The 11,814-nt window shown below is 41.1% G+C and overlaps 1 protein-coding gene across 1 annotated transcript in view; it reads right to left on the bottom strand.

The window, feature by feature from the left end:
* Positions 1 to 488: 488 nt before the first annotated feature.
* The window catches only part of LOC147692507 (uncharacterized), a 63,378-nt gene continuing 52,052 nt past the window's right edge, over positions 489 to 11,814 (bottom strand). The window contains exon 2 of the mRNA XM_086939533.1: positions 489 to 581. Coding sequence (XP_086795659.1) covers positions 489 to 581 — 93 coding nt within the window. The remainder of the gene's footprint in view (positions 582 to 11,814) is intronic.

Raw genomic sequence — 11,814 nt, 5'->3', positions numbered from 1 at the left:
ACTATGCTGAGGATAAGATTGTGTTCCTAGATGTGACAATCTCTCGCACTGGCAATGAAATACGAACAACAACTTACTACAAACCAACGTCAAACAATAACCTACTGCATTACTCCAGTTTCCATCCTCAATCACTTAGGGAAAATCTCCCTTTCGGGCAGTATTTGCGGATACGACGCAACTGTAGTGACCTGAGTGATTTCAAACAGCAAACCCAAGATCTGACAGGCAAACTACAATACGGGGTTATCCAAATCGTCTTTTGGAGAAAAGTTGTAAACGGGCCCGCAACCAACATAGAGATGCCTTATTGGAGAACCATCCGAAAGAAGCTCCTTCTGAAGTCCCACTCTCATGCGTGACTACATTCAATCCTTTATCTAATGCAGTCACTTGTTGTATAAACAAACATTGGCGAGTACTTACTAGTACTAATCATGATTGGTAGAAGCCCCTTATGTCAAGACGTCACCAACACTGAGGGGGTTCTAAATGCATGGGGTTTGCCTCCGATAACTGGTCATTACCCATGTGGTGGATGTGCTGTGTGCCCACTGACAAGTGCCACGAAAATTCTGAATCTAGAAGAGGGAAAAGTGTGGCAACAAAGAAATCACACCAATTGTAACTCGTGCTATGTTATCTATCTAATTACCTGCCCTTGCGGGTTAAAATACATCGGAATGACAACAAGACGAGTGAAATTAAGGATCGGTGAGCATCGGAGTAACATCCGGTGTCGCAAAAGCAACACAAAACTAACATCCCATTACTTACAGCAGAATCATACACCGGATTAACTAAAATGGACTGTGATCGAACAACTGGCCCAGGGCTCTGAGGCCAGTTTGCTTGAAAAAGAACAGAGGTGGATATATCGCCTTTCAAGCCACCAAACGGGCCTTAATGATGATATTCCCTGGGGCACAGTAATGAAGAGATGAAAGTTTTGTCATGAATTTGTAACATTATTCCCTGCCCCTTTCCACAGTTCAGGTCCTTCTAGACTTTGCCACCGCCTAAAATTAACGACTTCTGTGGACCCTATTTTTGGGTACATCAAAAAATCAGAGAGACTTCCTACTGTTAGCAATGACCTAGTAATTAACCGATGACATCAAATCATGGTAACCTCGTCCCCTATGGCTTTTTATGATGTAGATATTAACTGACAGTGCTGCCTCAATAGCAAACAACATAGGCATCTATGCCTTTCTCCTTTGAGTGGTTAAAATAAAACACTTCGGTTCCATACCAGGAGTAACCCTAGGATATTAACTTTAACTTAAGGACACTAGCTAATATTACTGTCATAATACGGCGATTGTGGCATGATTGAGGGTTTAAATGCTAGAATTTTTCTAAAATTCGAACCTAATAGTAGCTTTGACAACCAATTACCCACATAGAAAGTTGTTAAGAAAAACGGACTCGTAGTTTGACATAGTGGTATTGTCAGTAAAGTTTTTGTTCAAGAAATAAAGAGAAATAAAGAAAAAAAGCGTTTTGTTTGGGGATTATGGAACGTTTACATTATGCCCATAATACCCTTCATAATGGTTTTCTCTGTGCCTCTAGGAAACCGCATGAAATAACTATGTCAGGGCTTTCAAAACCCATTTATTTACTGTTTCCTAATGTTAAAACCTTCAGCGTCTGATATAATTACAAACTATGAACGATATATCTCTAAGGCTCAGCTCACGTTGAACACGTGACCTACCCCTGACCTCTCTCTTTTTACTGACGCACCGCGTTGGTAATTCTACTTTTCGGGCGGCGGTAGTGGATCGAGTAGGTTCATGGCGGCGAGCCACTACGAGCAAAGTAAGTGCTGCGCGTTTAACTTGAAGCCTCTTGGGACCTATACTTTTTTTAAAAACCCAGTTTGACGTTATTATTTAATAATTTCTTACACAGTGGCCGTAGCGTGAAGAAAGCCTCCCCCGCTAAGCCTATTGATGACAGCACCATAGTATCGCGCTGTGAGTACAACAAACCAAGAGTTTACCGTAAAATGTTTATTCATATCTTAAATGAGTCCCGTTTTGATTTCTTGGCTCACGTTTTGCGTGAGAGGAACATGGACTCATTTTTAATATCTTTCAGTGAAATCGGGTCAATTTATTTGCACTATGGTATTTTCAACAGACTGTTTTTTGAAACTTGTCATAGCCAAGTGTATTGAGAATATACCTCTTATGGCGATTTATTTTGATGAGTTTAAATCATTATGAAGGTTTTCCTAAATAAGTAAAACTGAAGACAGCAAATGTAAAGACTGGGAAGTAACAACCCCGAGTCCCTCCTTTTACTTACCCCAAATTTGGGTACTTAAGTAGTAGTCTCACTAAGGAGTGACTATAAATGCTGGAACTGAATGGGATATATGTATGAGAAGATATATTGTACATGATAGAAAGAATGATTTTGAAACGCATTAATGTTGTGCTTTATAATTACAGATTTTGGGCCCCTGGAAATACTAGGGTTTCAGAAACCGAATAATTCCGGTATTTTTTATAAAATAATTTTTCACATACTATATATCCACTGGTTGGACACGCCTTAGCGAGCGCGGACCACCAGGGATATTCACTCTTTTGGTCCTGAAGAAAGATGCATTAACTATCCCACACAGCTGAAACATGTCGACCTACTTTTGAAGGGATATAAGTGGTCAAGAATATTACCACTACTAATATCCAAAACACTGTTTTTAATAATATTAGCTGACCACCAAATAAAGTTGTTTTTGGTACAACTAATATTTTTAAACCTCACTATCACTTGCACATAACACATACCTATTAAATCTGTTTCACAATAACCTGCTCCGCTGCAAATCAGGCGTTGAAGCACACTGGAGGGACATTCGGTTCCTCCAGTGGGAACCCCATGATGAAGCATGCCATCACTAGGGTGAGTGAGGGTTCTTCCTAACCAAATATGAGTTATTGTTCCCCCCTTTTTGTATGTGTTTTCACTCCTTTCTCCATTTTCTGTTCCAATATTGCCTCGTCACTATTGTTGGGAGGTTGTTTCCTTTGGTGTCTCTGGCTTTATTTTTCTGACCACAGCACCGACAAGTCACTCTTTAGTTGTTTTTTGCATTTATGATTGGGGATATAGGAGTGACCTCTTGTTTATCCTCACTCTCTTGTTGTTGATATATAATCGTCTGTGGTCGCCTCGCTTGACGCGACTAGGGCCTTTGATACCGTTGAATGGCCCTACCTCTGGGCGGTCCTCGCCAAATTTGGATTTGGCTCTGATTTTATTGAATGGGTATGATTGTTATATTCTGAGCCACTCGCCCAGGTCGTGGTTAATGGTAGGGTTTCAGCCTTGTTCCGTTTGAGTTGGGGCACCAAGCAGGGTTGCCCCCTCTCCCCGCTACTTTTTTCGCTGTCCCTGGAGCCCCTAGTGGCTTGGATTTGATGGGAACCATTGATCCGGGGTATACAATGGACCCCTGACTGGGAAGACAGGATTTCCTTATATGCAGATGATATTTTGCTTTATTTGACTGCCCCCCGGAAATCCCTTATGGTGGTGTGTGACGTTTTAGCCTCCTTTGGTAATAATTCTGGTCTTTCCATTAATTGGGAAAAATCTTTGTCATATGTTCTCAGTGAGTTTGCTCCAGTTCCGCCTAATAACTGCCCTATTCAGATTGCTACGACTGGATTCCGATATCTGGGTATTTTTATCACACTCGATCCAGCAATCAGATATAAAGAAAATCTCCTGCCTCCACTCCAGAGACTTAGAAGCGACTCGGCACACTGGCGTAAGGTCCCGCTCTCCTTACTGGGAAGAGCGGCACTTTTTAAAATGATGGCTTTGCCCAGTTTCCTCTATGCTCTCCAAAATACCCTAGATTTTGTGCTGGCCAGTTATTTTCGAGAAATAGAAGGATTGCAGGGTAGTCTCTTGTGGGAAGGAAGATCTCGTATTGCGTTGGCAAAACTGACACTTCCTTTATTTGACGGTGGAATCGCTCTACCAGACATTAAAAGATACTATTGGTCTTCCCAGCTCGCCGCTATCAACCACGCTACATATGGGCCCGTTGCGGATCCTGGATATGCGATGGATAGATGGCTGCTCCCGGGGGGGGTAATTACTATAGAGCGCTGTATTTGGGATCTGCAAGGCAGAATTTGAAGGGCCCCACCAAACACACAGTGAAAATCTGGTGTGATGCGACGAGTTCATTGGGATGGAAGGGTAAACTAACACTGGTTGCCCCCCTTTTTGACTCTGAAAGGCTGGGCAACCTGTGGAACACTAAAGGCTTCGACAAATGGGAGATGATAGGTATTTCTGCCCTTAGGGATGTATGGAGAAAGGGAAGTATAAATCCTTTGAAGAAATGCAGAAGGAATTTGAGCTTTCCAGTTCGGAGTATTTAAGGTATGCAGATCCGACATGCGCTACAGGCGACTCTTGCCGTGGATGAGGAATTACTTGAAGCATCTCCCCTGGAAGATAGGATATTGGATGGCCACCTCCCTGACAAAACGATTTCCCTCATCTACAAAAAATTAATCAACAACGGAGCGGACCTGTTGGGCGATTTGAGGGAGAAGTGGATAGGTGACGGAATAGAATTGGATGACGAGGACTGGCAGGCGGCTGTCTCTTCCCCGAAGGTGGTTGCCATTCCTGCCAGGCTTCGACTCGTTCAATTGAAGATTCTACATAGGGTATATATCACAGGCCCCCAGCTGGTTCAGATGGAGTTGACACTGGAGGGATTGCGTAGAGGCAAATGTGGCCTCTTAGGCACATTCTTCCACATTATCTGGGAGTGTCGAGAGATTGCCCAGTATTGGAGGGAGGTTCACACCATTATGAATGTGGTCACGGGGATATCCCTACAGCCGGAGGCGCGTAGATGTCTCCTAAACATTTGGGAACCCACTGATTGTACGGCGGCGCAGACACAATGGGTTACATTGGGTAACATGATAGCCAAAAGGAATATTGCCCAACGGTGGGGCTCGGACACACCACCTACCCTTGGAGAGTGGGAAAGAGATATGGACTGGTCCATGTTCCGTGAAAAAACTGTGTATGTTGCGAGAGGGCGTCCCCGGAAATGGGCCTTAATCTGGAACCAGTGGAATGCACATAGGGGCGGGATTTGTACACCACCTAGAGATGTTGTAATTGATGTTCCTTCATCCCCATGAAAATGTCTTTTGATTATGGGCTTTTGTTTTCGCCTCCCCCCCCTCATTTCATGATGTGCTGCTAAAATGCTATGCAATTTTCTGTACATATGTTTTTTATTGATGCCATGTTTTAATAAAAAGATTTATAAAAAAAAGTCATAGATCTTCAAAATCCTATCTTGATTGAGCTTTATAAACTTATACCCGAAAAGGAGGCTTTTAATCTCACTTAAAAAGCCCCCAGTAGAAAGATCTGCAGTCCCCAAAAGCCATACTTGACCCATCATCCCAGACAAGCAACATCTTTGCCAAAAACTGATCTTATTGTCACTGAATAACACTAGTAGTTTTCTTTTATCTGCTTACTGAATACATATGGCGTTTTACATAATAAGAAGGGAATACTCAGAAAATTGCCTTTTCTTTCTTCTACATGCTCTTGAACAATTATACATAAAGACATTTTGAATGAAAAGACTCATTCGAACAGATAGATGTATATGCAGTGTAATAATCATAAATAGGCGCATGAATAACACTGGCACAAATTGAAAAGTAATTGACTAAGGCCTGATTTCGAAATTTTATTTAACTATCCACTGCCTAAGTAAACAGAAACTGGCCTAACGTGTTACATTCTACCGTCCTACGCAGTCATACAGGCTTAATTTCTGATATAGATGCAGGTGATATTTTCTGATGCCGTAGGGGTGCATCAGAAAATAGTTACCTACTGAACCTGAATTTCTTTGGGTATGTGTTGCTCCACGTTGGCTCATATCACCACTTTTTTTTAGAAATTATATCCTTAATAATACCTAGTCCTTTATAGCCATCAGGCATGAGGAACAGCTGTGTAGATAGGGAACTATGGTACAGTCCCCGGGTAGGCCTAAATTGAATACTTCAACCGTTTGCATATAGGGGCTGGGTGCAGCTGTTTTTTTTTTTAAACATTTTATTTCATTGCAGCTACTTTGATACATTTCACTGCGATTTTTCCTAGAGACTGCTTGTGACACATCTACAACTGTGGGTCTCTTTGCCCCAATAGCCTGGTATGTACACTTGGGGGCTGATTAAAATGTCAGTGGTTTGGAACTTAAACTGGGCAGTCATTCCAACTTGGTTATGACTGGCTCTCTGAGTCATCCACCCAGTTGGAACCGAGACAGATTCCCCTATGGATGGCGTTCTGCAGTCGGGATTACGATATCGGTTTCCACAGCCTTTCTGTGACGGCATTCTAAATATTTGTGCCAAGGGGTCGAATGGTCGACTAAAACCTGTTGACTGGTTTTAAAATTTTTATTGTGTTTTGTGACACTCATACTATGAGTGCCATTTGTAGCAACATAATATCACATGTATATATTTTGTATATATTTTGTATAGAATACAAGCGCACTTTTAAGCCCTTTGCCAACTCTTACTGCACTGTCACTCTCTAGGAGCACCTTATATTTTGAAATAAATTAATTCTGTTTAATTTATGATTATAACTAATGAAATGAATGCACTTATATATAATTGAAAAAAATCTACAGAAGAATTCTTTATGTCACTGTTGCAGTGGAAGTCTAAGGCTACACTTCCCCCATAGGGGCCAGCTTTTTGATAATTAATATGATTATGATCTTGGCAGATGGGTTACTCAGTCACAACAGTACCATTGGATATCATGGGATTTATTTTTCGGAAGCTGTAAAACAGATAAGTTAACCCAGACTTTTAGACAAAATAACTTTCATGCAATACAGAGCCTACAAGAATGAAGCTGCTTGAAGACCTTTGAGGGACGCTATTAGTGTTTGAAGAAGAGGAGAATTTCAGTAAACGGGTTAGACATTCATAAACCCCAGCACTCTCCACAATGTCTGAAATGGATACTATTGAAAGTAACCACAAGTGGAGTGAATTTTTAACAAATACTATCAAGAAAGAAAAAGATTATGGGGCTGATTCACAGAACTAATCTGAGACAAAATCCTAAACTTACTACTTTTGGTATTCACAGAAGGCATTTAGTAGTAGTAAAGTTAGTATTTTGTCTTAAGTTAGTATTTTGTCTTAAATTAGTAGTTTGTCTTAAATTAGTATTTTGTCTTAAGTTAGGATTTTGTCTTAAGTTAAGATTTTGTCTTAAGACTAAAACTTAAGACAAAATACTAACTTAACCCCTTCTGTGCTGCGCGAATTTTGCCCCGGTGCTGAACGTTCCATTGGGCCAATGGAACCATGACGGAACGGTTCCGTCATAAGCACAGGCCACCTTATGCTCATGACGGAACCGTTCCATCATGAGCATGGAAGGGGTTAAGACAAAATACTAACTTAAGAAAAAATCCTAACTTAAGACAGAATATTAACTTAAGACAAAATACTAACTTTACTACTACTATATGCCTTCTGTGAATACCAAAAGTAGTAAGTTTAGGATTTTGTCTCAGATTGGTTCTGTGAATAGGCCCCTATGTTCTGCAAGAGAAAACTACCAACCTAATTTATGGAGTGATTGGCTATTGAAGGAGTCAGAAATATCTGTTACAGTATTATCATTGCACTACACTGACGTAAAGTCTTCATGAGTCACTTAGCCATGAATTGCCATTGGGTACACATGACATAGTGCCAGATGTAAAAACCATTCGCAGATTGGAAATTGTTTGCAAATAGGTTAGTGACTTGTAAAAGGTAAATTTGAGATGTATTAAATTAATGCATCTTTCAGTTCCAATCGCAAAAATAGTGAAGCGAACCAAATCTTAATGACTCTTTATTTTTGCGACTGGAATTAGTGATTACTGATTAGCGATTCTCAATTTGTGTTACTCATTTTGGGATGTACTATTTAATTGCAAATTGCAAATAGTTGCATAAAACAGGATTCAGCCCTCACAAATTAGCATCAAGTGACGCAGGTGGTTTTCAGATGCAATCTATGAAAGTGCTAAACACGTTTTCTTTTTTCCCCAAAATGTATGCTCTGCATGCTAAGAATTTTATTTTTTATTTCATTTCCGAAATCAAACCTGCGTTATCTAGGGACACACACAGGAGTTTTTCTCTAGCCACACACATTCAGGTACTTGGCTGCATTTTAGCCACAGTGAGCTATGAGGGCCTGTTGCCACATAAGGTGGGGTTTCGCAAAGCTCAATTTTTTCTCATTTTTCCACAATTTTTTGGCTGCAACCCTGCTAAATATTCATAGATATAATTCATTTCCAAGTATTCAAGAAGAGTTGGAGCACATAAAATTAGAATTTCCGTTTAGTACATTTTTCACAGGTTGTGTTGATGGGGCAAATATATTAATTTGCCCTCCAAGAGCTACTGAGTTTTTATATAGGAAGACAAAGTGTAAGCACTCCTTAAACATACAGATCGTTTGTAATGCTGCCTCTTTAACATCTACGTGAACTTTTATTAATACATAGTGTATATTTTGTCTCTAAATACATGTTTTGTTTGTGTTAGACGACAATGCTGATGCACTACACGCTTGGATAATAGCCACATACCACAATGCTACTACAAGGAGTCAGCGCCGGAACAACATTGCCCACAAATGATCAAGGGCTGTAATAGAACAGACTTTTGGGCTGCTTAATGCAAGGTTTTGATGCTAATTTGTTTTCACAGTTTTTTTTGCAATCAGCTAAATATTCATAGATATAATTCATTTCCAAGTGCTCAAAAAGAGTAACAGCAAACTAAATTAGATTTTTTCGTTTGGCACATTTTCAACAAGTTACAGGCTGTTTTGATGCTACATTAATTTGCCTTCCAAGTGCTACTGATTTGTTATATAGGAAGAGGAAGAGCCAGCACTCCTTAAACATACAGATAGTTTGTAATGCTGGCTCTTAAATAACTGATCTGGTTGCTAAAGTTCCGAATTCCACCCATGATTTCTATATCTTTGGGCACTCTACCCTATGCAACTGGCTTGCAAAGAGACAGTATTGGGACTACGTTCTTATAATTAGTGTAATCATCTATATTAACTTTTATTAATACATAATATATATTTTTGTCCCTATATATATGTTATATTTGTGTTAGATAATAGAATCTATGCACTATACACTTGGATAAAGACCTTATACGTCGAAGCTACTACAAGGAGAAAACGGTGGTACAATATTGCTCACAAACAAACAAGGGCAGTTATAGACTAGATGCCTGGGGTGCTTACGTTGAGGTTTTGTTACTTTCACAATAGGGGGGAGCACTCCAATATTTCCCTCCAGTGGTTTGCAAGAAAGTCTATGAATGGGTATGTCAGTGGTTGTGTGGGAGTCAGTGTATGAGATCTTGTATGGGGTATAAGTGGGTGTGTGAGTGGTTATGTGGATGATGTCATCCGTGATGTCATTTGAGATGTTATCAGTGATGTCGAGTGATGTCACTGACAATGTCATGAGTGATGTAATATGTGAGGTCACAAGCAGTGCATTACGGTGTGTAAGTCATAGTTAGCTCAGCTAACTATAGCTGCTGAATTTCTCTGGATTTATACGGCTGAAATGTCCCTGTAACTTATGTTTTGATATATATATATATATATATATATATATATATATATATATACACACAAAGTTCACCACTTTTGAGGACGCCCACACAAAGAGTATGCTCTTCCAGGTAAGTGATGGCACCAAGACATGTTCGTTGCCTCCAGCCTTCTATCGCCGGCTCAACGCGTTTCGAATTTGCATTCTTTGTCAGGAGCCTTGCTAAAAACACACCTCAACTCGCATGCGGAACACCATTCCATTTTATTCTTGATACGGCCCCAGTGGGTGTGTCTTTTTTTGCCGATAAGCATTGTGGTAGTTGAAGTGTTCACGCATGAATTAAAAAGTCACAGTGGATGTTGCATGTGTGTTTAAATTGTCTCGCAGTATACAAACCCAAGTAGGGTGACGTGAGGCTCCAGCTCTGCTTGCTGCCAATTCTAACACACTCACTCTTGAGCCCCTTTGTTCCCATCCGGTGCTCAGGCTTCTAAGCTTCCAGGATCCGCCTTGTAGCGGCGGTTCGTCCTCGCGACCGTGGAGACAGCCGCTACTATCCAAACACACAAAGTTAACCACTTTTGAGGACGCCCACACAAAGAGTATGCTCTTCCAGGTAAGTGATGGCACCAAGGCACGTTCGAGGCCTCCAGTCTTCTATCGCCGGTTCAACGCGTTTCGAATTTGCATTCTTTGTCAAGAGCCTTGCTAAAAACACACCTCAACTCGCATGCGGAACACCATTCCATTTTATTCTTGATACGGCCCCAGTGGGCGTGTCTTTTTTGCCGATAAGCATTGTGGTAGTTGGAGTGTTCACGCATGAATTAAAAAGTCACAGTGGATGTTGCATGTGTGTTTATATTGTCTCGCAGCATACAAACCCAAGTGGGGTGACGTGAGGCTCCAGCTCTGCTTGCTGCTAAGCTTCCAGGATCCGCCTTGCATAGTAGCGGCTGTCTCCACGGCATTGAACGTGCCTTGGTGCCATCACTTACCTGGAAGAGCATACTCTTTGTGTGGGCGTTAAGCATGGGCAAATTTTGCGAATCTTGCGTTCGCGAAATTGCGTATTTGCGAACTCTCAATCCGCAAAATCCCCGAATTCTCACAAATTTGCGGATTTTTTTGTTTTTATAGTGTTCGCAAGGGTTTCTGCCAGTTCGCGAGGATTTTGTACCAGTTCGCAATTGCGAACTTACTTGTCGGCATGCAACGGTCGCGACTATGTTGTTTCTACGTCTGGTTCATCATCACAGGTTCACAGCACCCTCTGTTTCAACACTGCCACCCTCTGTTTCACCCATGCCACCCTCTGGTACATCAATGCCACCCTCTGGTTCATCATCATCACTGCAGATTATGGGGGAAAAAAGCAAGCACACCTGCCCTGCTTCAACTGACATGAATTAATTTGGGGTTGATTTATTAATGTGTCACTGTTTTAAAATTCCAGTCTGGCACCTGCTTCCTTATCTGTAATTTGCTTTCTGTTGCAGTGCAAATTTTTTTTCCAGGACCTTTGTGGCCTACTTGTAGATATTCTATGATCCGGCTGTGAGGGTCAGAGCAGGGTCATACAATTGTTGCAACTAGCAACTGAACTCTGGAGGGGCCCCAGTCAGGAAGCACAACTGGGAATGGTTTCTAATGATGAATTTGAACTTTTGCACCTGCTGAGTGCTTTCAGTTTAGCAAAATTCGTTTTTCTGCAGAACAGCAAATGTAATGCCCCAAACAAACTTACTTGTGAAAGTTGATTTCTAATCCAAAAGTGATCCAAAGAAAGTCAAAAGGCCTCAAATCCAAAAAAGGGCAGGCAAATGTCAACCTGAGGAGTTATTCTGATAAACATCATCATTTTCAGAAGGTCTATGCTGCTTGCTAGTGGATTTCTTGTGCAGAATTGCAAATGTTGTAATTTCGCGAGTGCAAGATTGTTGCTGACCGCCGCACCTACATGTTCGCAATTGCGAACTTACGCCACACGCCGCAAAATTGTATCACCAGGTAAAAAAAAATCCGCTGCGTGCGAATTTGCGGATTTTCGGTAAGTTCGCGAGTGTTCGCGGATCGCGAATGTACCGAAAATCCGCAAAATCCGCAAG

The sequence above is a fragment of the Lissotriton vulgaris genome, chromosome 9 (assembly GCF_964263255.1).
Source record: "Lissotriton vulgaris chromosome 9, aLisVul1.2, whole genome shotgun sequence".
NCBI lineage: Eukaryota > Metazoa > Chordata > Amphibia > Caudata > Salamandridae > Lissotriton > Lissotriton vulgaris.
The sequence above is the reverse complement of the archived record's forward strand: the minus strand, read 5'-3'. Positions and strand labels throughout refer to the sequence as shown.